At 39.2% G+C, this 19,323-nt stretch overlaps 1 protein-coding gene across 2 annotated transcripts in view; it reads left to right on the forward strand.

Moving 5' to 3' along the window:
• Positions 1–19,323, forward strand: part of FRMD4B (FERM domain containing 4B) — a 253,347-nt gene that overhangs the window by 209,607 nt on the left and 24,417 nt on the right. For both annotated transcript variants that reach the window (XM_034440592.3, XM_034440591.3), the window contains exons 12-14: positions 12,641–12,717; positions 14,323–14,461; positions 15,731–15,872. In XM_034440592.3, the coding sequence (XP_034296483.2) occupies positions 12,641–12,717; positions 14,323–14,461; positions 15,731–15,872 (358 nt within the window). The remainder of the gene's footprint in view (positions 1–12,640; positions 12,718–14,322; positions 14,462–15,730; positions 15,873–19,323) is intronic.

Genomic DNA, 19,323 nt, shown 5'->3' on the forward strand with positions numbered 1-19,323 from the left:
ACCAATAGTTTGAATTCCCTTTGGAAGTGCACTTAACAACCAGTGCAGATCTCATTGCAAATGTATTATGTGGCAGTAAGAAGACTGTCCTGCAAACAAACAGGTTGCTACACTTTGCAATAGTGGAAATTGCATGGTGGTCTTTCAAGGGCATCCCTCTTGTCAAGTGAATTACAGTAATCTGAACAAGAGATGACAAGGTAATAAGTGACCAACATCAACACCTGTGTTACGCCAAGAGGCAGAGGTTAGCTTTCTCTGCTCTAGATTCTTGGCTTTTACTTTAAGCCAACAGGGACTCTTACTTAATTTTGTTGTTATTACTACTAGATGTCTGGGGTAGAGGTGAGGATTTATTTATTTCCTGCCTTTATTTTTTTTTATAGATAAGGCAGCAAAAACACACACAATATTCTTTCCTCCAGAGCGTGGTGGCACATGAGATTAGGACACCGAGCTGACATTCAGCAGGCTCACATTTGAGACCCATTGCTGCGGAACAGGAAGAGTTCCCGTCACATGCTCCAGTTCCTGCCAACCCAGCAGTTCAAAAGCGGGCAACCATGAGTAGATAAATAGGTACCACTTCAGTGGGCAACTTCACAAGGGCATGAAAGGAGCCCCCAATTGGGCATCCCCTGGGCAAATCCTTTCACTACAGAAGCATTTCAGTGCTTCCAACAGGGAAGTATTAGTATACTCATTCCTCCTCCTATTTCCTCCATAAAAAGAATTGGATGAGTTGGGTTGGGCTGAGAGAGAGAGTGACTGGCCTAAAGCCACTTGGCTGGCTTTCATGAATAAGGCAGGGTCAGAACTCACCATAAGGTTTCTAGCAAGGTACCTAAGCACTCAACCAAAGTGGCTCTGTGATTCGCTCAAAAGTACAAGGAATGATACCTACCGTATTTTTCGGCGTATAAGACGCTCTGGACTATAAGACGCACCTACCTTTTTTGGTGAGGAAAACAAGAAAAAGAAATCTGCCTCTGCCTCCCAGCAATTTTGCCTCGTTGCAGCAAACAGCAAATAGCCTGCTTTACTTTCATTTTCGTTTTCAGCATAGCTTGATTAGCACAAGAAAAAAAAAAAATCTGCTCCCAGCAATTTACCTCCTTGCAGCAAGCAGCAGAGGCCTGCATAAAACAGCTGAGAGTTGGGAGGCCGATCTAATCAACTTGTGCTAATTAGGCTGTGCTGAAGCTGAAAAGAGCTGTTTCTTCTTGCTGCTTGCTCCAAGGAGGTAAACTGTTGGGAGGCAGAGGCCAAGGGGGGGGCAGTGGGTGGGTGGGGCTACATTTGGTGTATAAGACGCATCTAAATTTTCACCCCCTTTGAGGAGAAAAAGGTGCGTCTTATACTCCGAAAAATACGGTATGTCTTGCTCCAGGTAGTGTGCTGGCTGGCTCTGAAAAGGTGGGCATTGCAGAATTTGTACCCAATCAGAACAGTTTCCTGGTCTAAGTGCTCCTAAGACAGTGATGATTTCATATTTAGGAGCCATTTGAACAGTCTAAAAGGGATTTGTTTACCGAGATGATTTGCTTCTCAGGCCAAAAGGGAAGCAAGTGATATTGGATATTGGATATTGATATTGGATTCCTAGTTGCATAACACAACTATAGCTCCTCATTTAAATCAATCAGGTAGTCCTTGCTTAATGACCACAGTTGGAAGCAGCAGTTAGTTGTTAAGTGAAGCCATCAATCAGTGAATCTGCAACTGTGCTTATGATCTTTCTTCAGTTTACCTTGCTTTACAGGTCTGCAAAGGTCATAAATGCAAGGATTGGTCATACAGTTACGTTTTCATCACAGTTATAACAGTGAGTGGTCACTGTATAAGCCTGTCACTAAATGAGGATTACCTCTATATGCAGTATCAAATTGCAGAATAATGGAGGCTCATGAACCAGGATGGCTATACTTCTTGCAATAGAGACAGAACTGTATTAGTTTTAGTGTTTGGGCCTTGAATGGTTGTTAATGTAAAAGAAGGAGCAGCAGAATCTTGGGGCGGAGTCAGAAGAGGAATCAGCCTAGAGTCTCTATGTTCCCACAAACAAATTAAGTCCAACCTCTCTTGAATCCCATTAACCCTTATCTAAGACCAAAATAGTGCTAACAGTTAGTTGAGTAGATTCCTATGCATAGGCATGAGCCTATTTAATTGGAACTTCAGGTGTGGTCCTGGTCTTTTGTGCCTGACAGTTACCCAAATAATAAGTGTTGGTCCAACATGCCTTCCTCCCTCCCTCCCTCCCTCCTTCTCTCTCTCTCTCTCTCCCTCCCTCCCTCCCTCCCTCCCTCCCTCTCTCCCCCTCCCTCCCTCCCTCTCTTTCTCTCTTAGAAGGAACGATAAATAGCTTGACTAAAGCCATTGTTTAGGTAGACAACAAATGTATGTTCAGCTGCGTGCACATCTTGTTACAGCTTTAAGATAAAGTATCTCTGCCACTTTGTTGGCTTTTGAGAATCATTCTTCATGATCCTGCACAATAATAGCAATCTGGGGTTGTCTATTATGTATCACCATGAGCTTGCTGGGTAATAAATAATACTATTGCAGTTTCTTGCTGATCGCAGTGTCTGAGCTAAGGCTTCCCCTAGCAGTGTCCAGAGTTAAGGCTCCCCTGGCAAAAGAGAAAATTGTTATGTATGAGAGGAGGAAGAGGGTGTTACTTTCATGTGTACATATGGATTGTGTACATATTGATTGAAATATGTACATATGGATTATAATTATTCTAAAGCTACTCATTCAACATTTTGATGGCCACCTAATTAATATAGAGGTTATAGAGATTAGGAGTTTCATTTAAAGGGAACATGTTCACCTGTTTGCCTTTTTATCTGAAAACTTTTAGGATAATTTTTTCTTCTTTTCCATGCCTGAAGAAAAGCAAAACTTATATTTATTTATTTATTAGTTCAATTTATATGCCGCCTTTCTCCAGAGAAGAAGAAGCTATTGTAATGGGTATGTAGATTTTTGTTGTGTTTAAAATAGTTTTTGTTTAATCAATAGTGCACTTTTACTATCTGATATCCAGTAAATAAACAACAGTAAAAGAAACCAGACAAATTTTAAAAACGCAGAGGTTTAATAATGTCAATACTAGGAAAGTTCCAAGATGATACCAATATTGCTAATTCAGATTAGATGTAATATGAAGTCTTTTATGGGACAAAGTTACCAAATTTCCAATGATAAGGCTGCCTTATTCTCTTCTTTTAAAATAATTAAAAATGTTGCTTCAAGCCAACATTTTGAGTCCTTTGGATTAATTAATAGGTATTTAGTTTCATGTTTGTTTCTCATTCTACCTGTTAAGGCCAATAATAGTATTCGGTGCTCAACGTTTCAAAAGGTGTAAAGGAGATCCCATTTTAAAAACTGTTCACATAAACTTTACCTGGAAGAGAAATGTAATACACCTGGGAAAAATAGAAGATTTAACCTAATACTATTTCTATTTCCTACTAGTGGCAGTCTTGTAGTGGAATGTTCAAAAACATCAAAAGAGGTTGAATTGATTTTACCTTGCTCCCTCATTCCATACTGCTAGACTCAATTCTGCAAGAGAGTATTTCTAGAGTGGTGAAACAGTGTACATTGGAATAGTGAAATATTATACTATGTAAGCACATTCGTTCTGGGGGGGACTAATTAACTAATTAATTAACTAAATGCATGTTCCATGGAGAAAATATACCTGTGTGGTCACGAGGAGTTTAAAAAAATGACTTGATGGCACATAATCAAAAAATCAAATGTATATTGTCCTTGCAATTGATTGCAGGCAAGTAATTTGCTCCTTTGCATTAAAAAAAAAAGAGTTGATTAGGTACTGGCATTTTTATTTTTTAGGAAGTTTCGTCGAAATCTCTTCTATGGACAGACAGTTTCGTGAACTATTGTGGCAATTTGGCTTAGTGTGCTTCCAATAAAAACAAGGACAAATAGGCTGAAAAACAGCTTCTATCCCAGGGCAGTAACTATGTTGAATTCTACTGTATAATGCAATATCAGGCGTTTTCAATTCAATTGTATAGAATGTGAAGGATGTGTGTTTTTATATGTATAATATACACTGAAGATGGCATTTAATTTTGTTGTACGAGGTGCAGTGACAATAAAGTAAACTTAAACTTAAAGTCAGAATGCTTAATGTTGTCAGATTCACTATGCTTTGTTCAGCTGTTCTGCTAACAGTACGCAAAAGGATAGAGTTTTTCATTTGATAAACTATTTTATTTACTTACGATAGTGATATACTTGCCTTTTAATATATGTCAATAAAGAACTATGTAAAGAACATTAAGACAGAAATATATATATATAAAGTTAGTAAAGCCACACTAAAATAGGAACCACATAATGAAAGAAATAGTAATTAATTGTATTATTATTTTAAAAATTAAGAAATTAAAATAATTAAAAATTAAGAAAACAAATATTGGCTACCAAACAGCAAAAAATGTTAGTAAAATCTCATATGTACCTCTATTGGATGATCTGAAGCTTTATGGAAAACCTTTTCTTTTTTTACCTTCAAGAGACCTAGGGTCATGCTTTCTCAAATTACACTTCTGTCTCCAACTCACATTTCTTTTGATTGACTGCTGTTTTGGTTGCTTCCTCTGTTCCTCAAGATTATTCCTACAGTCTATTACAATATCCTAACCATTGTTTACAATACTTGTGGATGCAATTTGTATGTTAGAACAGTAACTCATACAATTTGGTCTTTTCCTATCTTTGTTCCATTTGGGGATAACAACAACAGGTGCGGTAATACGGTATTACTCTAGATCAGGGGTGTCAAACTCGCGGTCTTTCACCGCGAGTTTGAAAAAAAGCAAGTATGAAAAAAGTCATATCACAACTTTTTTCCCCTTCACTAAAATGGGGTGGTGGGGGCAGTGTTAGCCAGCATATGATGCATCTGGCCTATGGGCCACAAGTTTGACACCCCTGCTCTAGATCAGTCTCTACATTCAACATGCATATGGTATTCATAGTCATATCCCCAATATCAGTGGTGGGTTTCACAATATTTTACTACCGGTTCTGTGGGTGTGGCTTGGTGGGCGTGGCATGTCTTAGTGAGTGTGGCAGGGGAAGGAGACTGTAAAATCTCTATTCCATCCCCAATCCAGGGGAAGGTTACTGCAAAATCCCTACTTCCTCCCGATCAGCTGGGACTTGGGAGGCAGAGAATAGATGGGAGTGGGGCCAGTTAGAATTTTTACTACCGGTTCTCCGAACTACTCAAAATTTCCGCTACCAGTTCTCCAGAGCTGGTCAGAACCTGCTGAAACTCACCTCTGTCCAATATTTAGAAACTGTCACGATACCAAGAAATATTGGGGTTTTTTGGACATGAGGTTGGACAAAAAAACAACAGTTCTATGTATCTAGGTGTACAGATATGTCTGTAAATATTTCAGTGATGAGGGTGCTTTAATTTTGAGAAGGCAGTGAGAAAGAGGAATACGATTTCAGTATCTAGAACTGTTCTGCAGGGTCCCCTTTTCCCTTTTTTATTATGATTATTAATCTGATGTTATATTATTTAATTAAAATCATTGTATCTATATATCTATATATACATTAATTAATGTTGCTTGAAGATCACTAAACTGAATTTAAGAAAAATATTCTCAGAAAACTGGTCCCTAGAATTAGATTTAGTATCTCATATTTATTTCATGGGCATATACGTTTGCTTTCCAGATTAGAATGTTTGTTTAGTAGTACATTTGAGGGAAGTGCAAGATCTCTTTCATGAATTAAATGGATTTATTTTTTTTAAATCTTACATTTTAGCTATATAGCCTCTAGTAAGCTTGGCAGAATCCCATGGGACTGATATTTGGAAAATCAACAGGTAGTGCTATTAATCACACCAGCTATTTCTATTAGCCTGGATATGATTCAGGATAGGATTCCAAGGTGCTTGAGGGCAAAGCCATCTGCAGTGCTTACTCAATCACTAGAAGTTCTTGGATAAAGCAGTCCTCATCTTACGACCATAATTGACCCTGAAATTTCTGTTGCTGAGTTTTGCCCCATTTTATGACTTTTCATATGGTAACAACCATAGTTGTTACGGTAAGTGAATCTCTGCAGTTGTTAAGTTAGTAGCAATAGCAATAGCACTTATATACCGCTTAACAGTGCTTTTACAGCCTTCTCTAAACGGTTTATAGAGTCAGTATATTGCCCTGAACAATCTGGGTTATCATTTTACTGACCTCGGAAGAATGGAAGGCTGAATCAACCTTGAGCTGGTCAGAATCGAACTACCAAACTTCAGGCAAACGGCAGTCAGCAGAAGTAGCCTGTAGTACTGCATTCTAACCACTGCACCACCACATGGTTGTTAAGTGAATCTGGCTTCTCCATTGACTTTTGCTTCTCAAAAGGTGATCATGTGGCACCAGAACACTGGAAGTGTCATAAATACAAAATGCAAAGCGTCTGAATTTTGATCACCTGACCAGGGCATGCTGCAACTGTTGTAAGTGTGAAAAATGTTCATAAGTCACTTTTTTTTCAGTGCCGTTGCAACTTTGAACGGTCACTAAAACTGAATGGGTTGTAAGTCAAGGACTGCCAGTTTGGTACATGAGGATCTGCTTAAGCTAGTCGCGAAACTGTTTCCATTGGGAAAGCGTAAGGAACTTGTAACATCCACTTTATGCGTGGGGCTCCTGAAGGCTTTGCAGCCTTCTAGCGAACAAACATTGTTCATTTTCATAAACTCTTGTTGCCCCTGCTGGCCTTCCCACAAGCTTCAGATCTGTAGAGAGATCACACGCATGTCATGCTGGCTCATAAATTATTCCTAAGGAAGTGATGAAAAGGGAGAGTGCGCTAGGAGTCATCATTAGTCAGAAAGATAAGACGACAAAGAAAAGAGGCTACACTTTCAGGGAGTCCTGTTTCATGCACTCTTTGCTCTCCGTGTTCAACTGAGCCGAAGGGAAGGGCCCCGGGAATGTCAGAAGCTTTTCTTGTCAAACCTGTTGCCTTTGGAGAGGGTGAGTAAAACTAAGGGGAGTGTAGAGGCATGGTCTTTCTCCTTGCCTTCTGAAGTGGGAAGTCCTTGCCTGGGCTGCATTAAAAACATTTTCACTCTCTCCGCTCCTGGCCTTCTGTGAGACACCCATCAGGTTTGCTTGCTTTTCTTTCTCTCTTGTGCTCTCTGTGGAGGAGGAGAAAAGGAGGGTGGAATAAGGAGGTAGCCCCAGCAATAAAAACTCATGATGTCAGCAATGTGTCAGCAGAGAGAGTCCGTGTCGGTGAAACTAGAGTTACACCTAAGTGTCTGAGGCTTTGAGGCAAGATGTTACCTCTTTCCTGAGAAGAAAGGCTTGGAGGGAAGGAGGATTATCTAAGCCCGCATTTTTAAAATAAAAACCTCCTATTACACTTTTTGGAACCTATAGCATAAAGATTCATTCAGCCTCTGCAAAGATCCAGGTAAGCACAAAGGAACTTCTTTCTCGAGCTGTTTTCATTTCCCGCTGCGGAGTGTGAAGTATTGTGTGCAATGTTAAAATGCACCAATGTTCTGTTTTAGGGAGAAAGGAGGTGAAAAGTGTTGGTGATCCCAAGTGGATGTAGATTGAGTGAAATCAGCTAATTTGTGTCTATATAATATGTTTAAGATCAGAACCAAATGTTCTTATTCATATGTTGGTTGGATAGAGAAAATTCTAATTTTTGCCTTGCAATCATTTTTCAAACAAATAAAATGTCTCAAAAGTCCTGTGAGTTATTTATCCTAGTTTGAGGATGTTTATATTCTTGTTATGGACTAAAAAAAAAAAAATTGGGTATGTAAACAAGGACTGTCGAAACATTCCAGCAAACCAAAGCTGAGTGTTTTGTCAAGCAAAATCCAGTGTTGTTCACAGCTTTTTTAAACAGAACAATTGCAAAGTACAACTTGGAGCTGGAAATATTTTTGAAGATGAAAGGCTTGTAAAAATAATGGTGCTTGGCTCATCCATTAACACAGACAAAGGATTAGTTGTTATTTCTCACACAAGTGCATTTAGCTCTGAAATTTAATCTTTCGTGTTTATGAAATCTATGATTGCTTTATACTGCTGTTGACTGCAGTTTACTTTTAGCAGTCTTGCTGAGATATGGCTGTTCGAAATATTATATTCTAGTGTTAAATACATAAAAGTTGAAATATCTTGATGAGATTTTTGTAAGCCAATTTCCTGGCTATGTATCCGTTAAGTTCATTATCAACTGAAATGAATAATTTGAACATTTACTCAGAAGCCATTTCAACTCTGATCAAAGGGCTTCCTCACAAGATTCAACCAGCGTTGTACTTCGACTGTAGCACTCCTTTGCATATATATATGAGAGTAAGTTAGATTGAACGCTATGAGAATTGCTCTCAAATAACAGCCATTTATTAATGAAAAGGCAGACACTGTGTAACATCCCCAAGCACTATTTTTTTGGGAGCGCATGGAGAGGAAATTCATTTCCCTATAACCACAAGATTTGGCTGTTGAGAGACTGACTTAAACATAATCATTTTTAAAACCGTTGGAGATTCTGTGAAACCTGGAACCATGCAGTTCCAGATAAATTGTCTTTACTTTGATTTACCTTGGGCTGAAGTTTAAAAAAACTTACTTGCCAAACCAGCTGTTTAGGTATCTTTTCATCTCCTACATCAACAATAGCAACAAAAGGTTTTGGAACTAAAGTGCCCTACTTCATTATCTTTCATACACTTCAGAGACGTGTGTGAAAACTTGTTAGTTTTGTTTTGCACAGGTGCTTATTAAGGAGAACTTTAGAAAGCAGACTCCTTTCCTGTTGCAAGATCCAAGAAATACAGTAAGGGGACAGCTGTAGATTGATTATATATTAGAGTTCTGAATTGGTGACATAACAGCAAAAGGCACCTTTTAAGAAAGATTTGAAAAATAATGAAGGAGCATATTTCACTGATAGAGTATAAACTTGAGGCTTGTAAAATGCTCCAGGCAAATTGTCTGGCATCAACCTTGGATATTTACTGTCACAAAGTCTAGATTAAGGAGGATGCTAAACTTCCTGTCCCACAAGCTGTAATCAGCATGGTCAGCCATGAAATTGTTGGGAGTTGTAGTTTGTAGATTCACCACCATTGTCCTAGATACAGGTAGTTCCTTGACTTACAACCCCAATTGAGCCCAAAATTTCTGTTGCCAAGCATGACAGTTGTTAAATGAGTTTTGCCCCATTTTATGACCTTCCTTGCCATAGTTGTTAAGTAAATCACTGCAGTTGTTAAGTTAGTAACACGGTTGTTAAGTGAATCTGGCTTCCCCATTGACTTTGCTTGTCAGAAAGTCACAAAAGGGGAATCCCATAACCCCAGGACATTGCAACCGTCATAAATATGAGTCAGTTGCCAGGTGTCTAAATTTGACCATGGGATGTTGCCACAGTCATAAGTGTGAATAATGGTCATAAATCTTTTTTTGTGTGTGTGCCTTGTAACTGGTCACTAAGTTAAACTGTTATAAATCACAGACCGCCTGTAATGTTGATCCAGATGTTCTCATTCAGTTCAAGATAGTCACTAGGTTTTATTAATTTTTCACTAGTTGTATGGATAACCTTCACTAGTTTTATGGATAAGCATGTGCAACCTTCTCATCCCATTGTCCCAACGGTGCTTTTTCAAGCACCTTCGGGACAACCATGACTTGGATGATTCCATAGACATTTCTCCATAGACATTTCTCGTCCCATTTCACCTCTTCTATGCTAATATTAATTCCTTCTACACTCTTGCATCATTCCTTCTAAACTCCATCCTTTCCTTGTTGCATAGTTCTTACTTCCTGTTCCCAGCTACTTTCAACACTTCGGGGTTACCCTTGAGGCATCATTGCTGCTGCCAGTACCAAGTGCCAACCACTGTAAAAGGGCAGCATTGCTAGCTTTGTAGTCAGAATAAGATGGATAAAGTTAGGCTTGTGTGTTTTTCCCCCAACTTTATAAATTCTTCTTGCGCCTTTCTCTGAAACGTTCATGTAGAAAAGCAGATTGGAGGTGTTTTCTCCATAATGCATTCACAATTATTCCCTATGTGCTGGGAAATATCCACCTCCAAACAAAATATATTCCATTCTAGGGTATAGCAGTGTCAACTTATGGCATGAGTTTAAAAGAGCACGAGTGGACTATTCAGGAAGAAAATAATGTTTTAGGGTTTACACATAATAAGTGTCTCCCAGGGTTTCTGAATCAAATGGAAGTTTATGTAGAGAATATATCACTTAAAAAGCTGCATAAGGAACTGAAGTATGCATTCCACGTGGTGGCCTGTCTCTTCTCAGGTTCCAGATCAGTGTTTCTCTTCCTTAGGAGCTTGAAGATGTGTGGACTGGGGAATGACTGGCTGGGGAATTCTGTGAGTTGAAGTCTACACATCTTCAAGTTCCTAAGGTTGAGAAACACTGATATGGCTGAGTGAATGGCTGGCTGGGGAATTCCAAGAGCTGAAGTCCATCTTCTGTTTGTTGCGGTTGAAGAACACTAATCTAGATAGTATATTTTTTTGTGTTCTCATATGCTCTTCCATATCACACATTCAACACTACTCAAAGGGTTTTTCAAGTAGCGTCTGATCAATCTTGACTAAGCTCTGATGCCAAACAAAACCTGGCCTGATGAGGACTTGGATGAGAAGCCATCATAAAATCTCAGGGCTCTAGGACTGTATCAAAAAATTGAGAAGGCATCCCAAAAGGCTGTGTCAAGCCACCCTTCCCAAGAGGAGATGTTAATCTTCCTAAGAGGAGATGTTACCCCTGACAGCCAGTGTGTATAGTTGTGAATCAGTTGGATTGGGACTAGGAGACCTAGGTTGAAGTCCATCCTCAACCATGGAAGATGATTGGTTGACCTTGGGCTTTCCACCCCCTCTCTTTCTCTCATCAATCAATGGTGCATGAGTGATATAAAACTATTATCGGAAAGACTATTATTTTGTTATTTATTAACACAGGAGATGCATAATGATTTTCCTTTGTCCTCCATTCCCCTCATCACACTTTGATTTTTCACTTTAGCAAACTTGTGTAGAGCTTTCATTGCATTCGCCATCATCTCAGACAGAGAAATAACACTTGTCACACCGTGTAAAAAAGACAGTTGTTAAATGACGACTCCTTGTTGCCACTTAAGACAAAGAAAGCTATGAGGGTTCATGGAAGGAGAATTGTTATTATATGCATATGTGAGACATGGTTTGCAGGAGCAGTGGGGGAGGGGGGAATTGGTCGTTCTTTTCATGATTGTTGAGATGCCCTCCCTCCTTCTCCACAAATCTTTGCTTTTTATACCAGGGAATGTGTCAGAGTTGGAACGGAATCACCGTTTACCCAGGAGGCCATAACAAACATTAAAAAGACAGGGCAATCCTGTAATTGTCTACTCCAAACTAAACACTATTCAGTTTAGTGGGAATTATATCTAGTTAAGCTTTTATAACAAATATAGACAATCTTCCACCTAACGGCTCCATAGTTCACTGCATAATATCTGTCCTCAGACTTCCTACAGGATCTGACCACTTCTCCCTCTGTTCAGTTGGTCTCTGTTTTCCTACAACTTGTTGGATACTCCCAGTCCTAAAAACACTATGATGAATGTGTGTGTGTGTGTGTATAAACAGATGATAGATCCATGTGCTCCAGAAGCAGTCCACAAGCCTGGAAATGCTTTAAAATTATTAAAACTGTAGCTTTAGGCAACCTATACAGACCCTGTTAGTTACATGTATTTTGTATGGAATTATGTGTTTTCATATTCTATATAGAGAAGTTATAGCAAGGTTCAGTTTAGTTGTCCTACCTAATGGCATGCTATTCCAAGACAAAAATTACACGAAATCTCCGTCAGTGATGATCTCAATTAAAGGTAAAGATAAAGGTTCCCCTCGCACATATGTGCTAGTCATTCCCGATTCTAGGGGGTGATGCTCATCTCCGTTTCAAAGCCGAAGAGCCAGCGCTGTCCGAAGACATCTCCGTGGTCATGTGGCCGGCATGGCTAAACGCTAAAGGCGCACGGAATGCTGTTACTTTCCCACCAAAAATGGTCCCTATTTTTCTACTTGTATTTTTTTTACGTGCTTTCGAACTGCTAGTTTGGCAGAAGCTGGGACAAGTAATGGGAGCCCACCCCATTAAGCGGCACTAGGGATTCGAACCGTTCAACTGCCAACCTTTTGATTGACAAGGTCAGCGTCTTAGCCACTGAGCCACCGTGTCCCTGGATATGGTCTCAATTAGGTCATTTCAAACATCACAGCAAGAAGAACGTCTCATATTTCATTATGCATGTTAATTTTATTTGCAAATGCAAAATGCTCTATAATATCCTTGTGACTGTGGCACTATGTAAAGGTAGAAATATAGAAAGTATGTGACTGTAGGCATTTTAATTTTAGAAATACTTCAAAGAATAGGATTTGTTTTGCATAATTCTAAGATGTAGCTTGGAATTCTGTTAGGTTACCGTTCTGTGGAATTATTAACAATGCAGAGAAAAAATAAATGATGAGTTCTGAGATATTTATATTTTCTTTTATTTCTTCTAGTTATTTCAGTGGAAGCAGCTGGAGAATCTCTATTTTCGTGAAAAGAAGTTTGCTGTAGAAGTTCATGATCCTCACAGGTAAGCAACCAGGCACTTATTATAACTTCCTACGGGATGAGTTGCTAATTCTGTGGAGTCTATGCGTATTCCATATATTCACACATGTTGCTAAGCTGTAATGTGGTTCATTTTTAGCTCATCCATCCCAAGGGAGCAAAATATTTTATAATATTATGGCTCTCCCTATTATGCTAACCTGGAAGAAATGAACCCAACATCATTGCTTCCCAGGTATATCTAAGTTATATGAAATAGCTCCATGCAGCATTTATTTCTAATATAACCAGAGGATTAGCATTGTAGCCCTTTTTTCCATTAGTATTCCAATCAGTTCCTGAAAAAGAGCCATGGATATATTTATAACAAAAAAAAAAGTTGGTGGAAACTAAAAAAAAAAAAAAAAACCTATTGAGAGAATGTTATAGATTAAGTGTTGGGAAAAAGTGGTACAAATTATCCACATAAATAAATTCTAGTTTATTTATTTCTAGAATGTTTAGGTCTATAACATTCAGCTTCTAGGATTCCTACAGCATTCATTCTGGGGAGTTGTAATCCTGATGCATCGCTTTGCAGAAGGCTGATATAAGCAGATGCATAATTCTTAGTGGGCAGAAGCAGATCAAATATTCTGGAAACATTTAAAATGAATCCTAGACCACCATTTAAAGTGTACATATTTTGGTGTTTTTGTTTTTAAAACATCTCTTCCAACTCATAACAAATTGTAAACCTTTTGAAAGCACAAGATTGCTTCAAGTTAGCCTATATTCAGAAGTCACTGAGTAAACTGTAAGAGACTAATTCTGTTGATATAACAATAAGCTAGAAAACAACATAATTACTACACACTTCATCCAAAAGAGGACAGGTTTGTATTTCATCCATCCTCTGTGCACTGAACTAAGACAGGGAAGGGAGCTGAAAAGCCCTTAAGAACAGCCCCCGCAGCTTTGTTCCTCATGTCAATATTGGCTGAGAATTTTTCCAATGCCGACTTCTGAAAACAGCAATGGAAATTGTCCTCCACCCCAGCTCTTCCTTCAGAAACATGTACATTTCCATCTGTTGTTTTTCACTAACATTTGCCACAAAACTTTTTAGTTTTTTAGTTCAAAACCGATTTGTATAATTCTGAAAGAAATGACTTCGGGTTTGTGACTCAGTTTTCTAGTGAAAGAAAAGTCTGGGTATAAAGAAACCTCTTTTCTACCATGTGGGAAAGTGGGGCTTTGGGGATGGTCCTGTGTAAATTCTGCTTTGTCTAAGATCTCTTCTGAGGAAAGGTTTCACCCCGATAGTTCTTCCCTCCTCCTCTTGGGAATGAATGTTCAGTCTTTCTAGCAGTTGCTGCTGCCTCTTATATAATCTAAGTGGTACAGCCAGGCACGGGTTTGCTATCTTAGTGAGAACTAAGCTAGGTACAACATAAACATTTAAAAATTGAAGTGTTAACTATTTCGGCGCCTAGTTGGTTGGTTAATTGCTTCTTTGCTTATTTAACCTCTACAGGACAGACTGCAAAGGTTAATCTAAGGGGTTGATTTCACATGACAAATCTCTCTCTCTCTGTCTTTCTCTTCCAAAAAGCAATATTCACTTTAAGTTATAAAAAATGCTTAGAATTTCAGTATCAAGACGGACTTTTGGACAGAGTGGCCTAGTAGTACAAACCTGGTATGCGAACACTTCTCTAATCAAATCCATCTGGGTGATGGCAATCAGTCAACATCAGTTTTACTTGGACAGGAAACAAAGCAAAGTAAGTGATCTTCAGTGGTATTTAATGTAATTGTAGAAGTCTCTGAGAGTGATTATATAGAGACAGTCCTTGGGTTATATAATAGCATTTGGCACCTTAACATATTGCTTAGTGACAGTCCCTGTTGCTGTTGTTAAAAGAAGATTGTGGATTGTTAAGCAAGAATCTAACATGATTGCAACTTATGACTTCTTGGCCAGCTTCCAACAAGCATTGTCAGTTCGGAAGCCACCACAAAGTTGCAAGTCCCAGGTGTCTTGCAAGCGGGCCATTGGACAGATGAGTGCTACGGAGTGTGTGGCGGGGGAAGGTGTATTCCAGTGAGGTATGGCTGGAGTGGGCAGGCACTATAGGGTGTGGCCAGGGGGTGCTGCAGATGGACGTGTACAATTGCAGGGATCTCATACTTCTTAGTGGGCTCCTCGGGAGAAGATGCAGCAGGAGCAATTTGCAGTGGCTTCCCCATTACTTTGCTTGTGGGAAGCTGGAAGGGAAAAGTCGCAAATGTCGCTCATGTGACCATTGGACACTGCAAGTGTTATTTGTTTGAATCTTGTATCCCATCTTTATTATTTTAACAAATGCACATATAAGTGTGAGTTGTTTGCCAAGCTCTTAAATTGCAATCATGTGACCATGGAGATGCTGCAACGGCCAGAATATTGAGTATTGGTGACAAATGCCACTTGTTCAGCACTATCACAACTTTAAATGGTTGCTAAATGAGTGGTTATTAACTGAAGGTTTCTATTCTTGCAAATTAGCCCACGATATTTTGTAGCCTACCTTGTAAAAATACCCATTTTAGTGATTCTGAATAACGAGCAGAATTTATCCTTTTATCATTTGTAAATATTTTAAAATTCATTGGGAGTATGGAAGCGTGAGTTGAAAAGCTAGAGTTAATACAGTCCAATTTTTAGTATTATATATGAGCAGTAGCGCGATTATTTAATCTATTTCATGCTACTTCCAGCCACAGCTAGAGAACTGTTCCAAAAAACACATTCAATGTTTAATTTATGAATTTCATTTTTCTTTTCTTTTTCCTGTATACATTTTGAACATTTCTAATGGCTAATTAAGCATTGGCTTATGTTTTTAATCATTAATACCCAGAAAACAAATTAAATCTCAAAACAATATATACTGTATATAGGTTTGGGAAACAGTATGAAATGTGTTCTGGTACCTTTTTTTTTATTACAGTTAACCTGGTGATACATGGTAGTGCATTGTTTTAGTTTGTTTGTTTCGAAATTCTTTCAGGCAAAAATTCCCTCAGCCAGAAGCTTGGATGATATCGCAATGGACCTGACAGATACGGGAATGCCAAAAGTTTCAAAGCTAACAGTTTTGGAAGCGAAGAATCAACTTATTATGGCCAGCAATGGTAGCTTAATCTCTTCAGGTAGGAAGTCTTGCCCCCTTTGAAACATCTGCATCCCTGAGTCTTGCTTGTACCATAGAGTATGCTGGTGGATACACTCTAAATCGGAGGTGGGGAACTATGGCCCTTTTATGACTTGTGGACTTCAACTCCCAGAATTCCTAAGCCAGCATGGCTCAGAATGGAGTTGAAGTCCACAAGTCATAAAAGGGCCATAGTTCCCCACATAAAAGAAAAGTTATTAATATGAGACCCCAGATAAATGTATTATTGAACATGACAAATCCCAACAAAAAACCCTTGCTAGTCCGTGACAAGCTTTAAGCAGAGGTTCAGGGGGAAAAAATCTCCCAATCAGTTTTGAGTATCGTAATGAGTTTTCATAAAGGATATGATGGTAAAGTGAAAACAAAATTTTTCCCTCAACTTACTTGGTGGTGGTGGTAGTTCAGATTTCCAAAATATCAGGGAGAAACTTTCAGGGGAAATTATCTTCATTCTCCTCCAGCACAGAAAGGTAGATAATTATCCAACACATACAGGTCCTCAATCACAACCAAGCCCCCAAATTTCTGTTGCTAAGCAAGTCAGTTGTTAAGTGAGTTTTGCTCCATTTTACAACCTTTTTGCCACAGTTGGTAAACGAATCGTGCAGTCATTAAGCGAATCTGGCTTCCCCCATTGACTTTGCTTGTCAGAAGCCTGTTGGGAAGGTTGCCAGTGGTGACCACATGACAGTGCAACGGTCATAAATATATGCCACTTCCCAAGCACCCAAATTTTGATGAGGGGGATGCTGCTATGGTTGCGTGAAAAACAAATCATGTCACTTTTTAAACCGCCACCGTAACTTTGAACAGCCATTAAATGAATGCTTGTAAGTCAAGGACTACCTATAATAGGAAAAAAAACAACAACTCACTAATCAAAGCTTGGCACTCTAAGAAACATGAATGGAAATACATTCACAGAAGTAAACGTTTTTCTGTCCTCTGGGTTTTTCTGGGTTGTCGTGCCCCCCGGCCTTAGGCTAATGTGAATGACAGGCTTCTTATGTGGGATTTTGCTAGATTTGCGGGGGGGGGGGGGGGAGGTTCCTCTATATATTTATTCCTTTGTAGTAGTTGGATGGAGAGACAGAGATAAGTACATAGATCTGGAGAGGAACTCCTGAGCAAATAAAACTGCTAGGAAATAAAATCAAGATGAATGGAAGCAGTCTCTCCGGGGTTATCGATCTCTCCTGCTTATCCTGCATTTTTTACTTTTGAAGCAGCAGTCTCAGGACAAGTTTTGTGCAAATGTGATAGTTTCAGAAAGGCGGAAAGGACCAATTATAATATGCGAATAGCTAGTTCTAGCCACCCCATTCTTGGGTACTCATGCAAGAAGTTACTAGTTGCAAGGAAGAAAAATAGTTTTACAGTCCGTTTGATCTGGTTTACATTCAACCCTGCTCTTCCTATGCAGGTTTATTCAGGACAACTTTCGGGGTGGCATTATGACATTCATATATCTTTTGTCTGCTCCACCCAGATGGCCTTAAACTCTCTGGAATCAGAAATCTCCTATAGTTTTGCTCTGTATGTTGATATAGCAGCCAATTTACCTGTCCCACATTCAGGGATTTGTGGTTCAGTGTATTGAACTGAAAATCCAGCCTTCCAGGACAGTAGTATAAAGGTCCCCAACCTTATATTGTATTTTAATATATTTAATTAATTGAAACTACATTTCCCAGAATTCCTAGCCTTATGGCCAGAGGCACTTATTAACATATCTGGAGTCAGCCTCTTTGGAAAGGCTAATTTAAGGAAAAAAAACTAGCTGATTTTTTTTACCTTTATAACTCAACTTCCCCCTAGATTGCTCAAAATAATGTACTTTAGGCTTACTCCTTATTTTAGCCTTATGGCTTATGGTAAACTACCATATTTTTCAGAGTATAAGACACACCTTAGTTTTGGGGAGGAAAATAAGAAAAAAGCTGATTGGCAGGTGGATCAGCCTCCCGGAATATTCTATAATCAGCTGTTCCCTGAGGTGAATTTTAGCAACAGGTTCCTTGGTTGTGAGCTCTGTGCCTTGCTTTTTTTTCTGCCTCTGCCTCTGAAACTTAAACTTTTTTTCCTGCCTCTGAAAGTCTCCAAAACAGAGCTTCAGAAAAAAAGCCTCAGAAGCTGTATTTGGGGGCTTTTTTTCTGAAGCTTCGCTTCTGATGCTTTTTTCAGCCTCTGGAACCTCCGTTTGAGAAGCTGGTCCGGGCTACATTCGAAGTATAAGACGCACCCAGATTTTCACCCTCTTTTTTGGGGGAAAAAGGTGCGTCTTATACTCTGAAAAATACGGTAAGAGAAAACTGTTGATCTAGTCTTCCACTGAACTCCATGGTCAAGTGAGAATTTGAATGAGCTTTTCCAAGATCTCCACCTTAGCACATTAATCATACTTCCTCCCAATAAGCCTTTTCGGATTCTGTAAGAAGGACAACGTTAATCTTCAGGTGAATACACCCATTCCAAACCTTGTTTAATCCATTGAGGAACCTACAACCACCTAGTTTTTCTGGATCTGCTCAGCATATGTAAAAAAGATGTTTGAAAAGGAAGTCTTAATATAATTATAAAGTATTGCAGATAAAAATCAAGCAGTAACTGACGTTTACTTCTTACAGCATTCTTGAATTTACCTCATAATCTAATGAGTTTAATCAATTTGCACACATCTAAAGAAAGCACATGCATGCATGTTTGTCTGAGCCGAAACTAGGGGATGTTTATTGAATTTCATTGTAGTGCTGCTGAAAAGTCATGGTTAGTTTAAGGCAGTGTTTCCAAAGTGTGGTACGCGTACCCCCGGGGGTACAGGAAGAGTTTGGTGGGGGTACGCATTGCACCGGAGTTTGGTGGGGATCACGTGGGAATATCCACTGCACCGTGCTTACCTGCGCCCACAGAACAAGGAAAGAAATAGGTGCATATCACAGTTTTTACACGGGAACTGGGGCCATCGTACATCGTATCGCAACTCATTATGGCGGGAACTTCTGCGCATCCTTCGCGCAGCTCGGGTTCAGCCATTTTTAAACTGCGGGAACATTAACAGTTGACGTTGAGCCGCGGAGCTGTTTAAACGCCGGAGAATTGCAGTGTTATCTAACGGTTAGACAGTCTTGTGAGGCGTGACACATGAATATACTGCACTTCGTTACAGAGACAACTTCTTTAATAGTTAGTTCCGGGCGCCTGTTATCGTGCTTTAGTAAGTTCCACTGATTTTGATTATTTATTATAATTATTGATTATTATAAGATATCCGTTCAACATTAACACAACATCCATCCCAGAAGGTTTGTCGCATGCGGAAGAAGAGCAATTGTTGGAGTTAGCTTCGGACGGATTCTTGAGAAATAAACATAAGGAGTGTACTTTAACATCATTCTGGTTACAAATGCAACATGTGTATCTGGTTT

Source organism: Pantherophis guttatus, chromosome 2, assembly GCF_059756535.1.
Source record: "Pantherophis guttatus breed Tessera chromosome 2, ASM5975653v1, whole genome shotgun sequence".
Lineage (NCBI taxonomy): Eukaryota > Metazoa > Chordata > Lepidosauria > Squamata > Colubridae > Pantherophis > Pantherophis guttatus.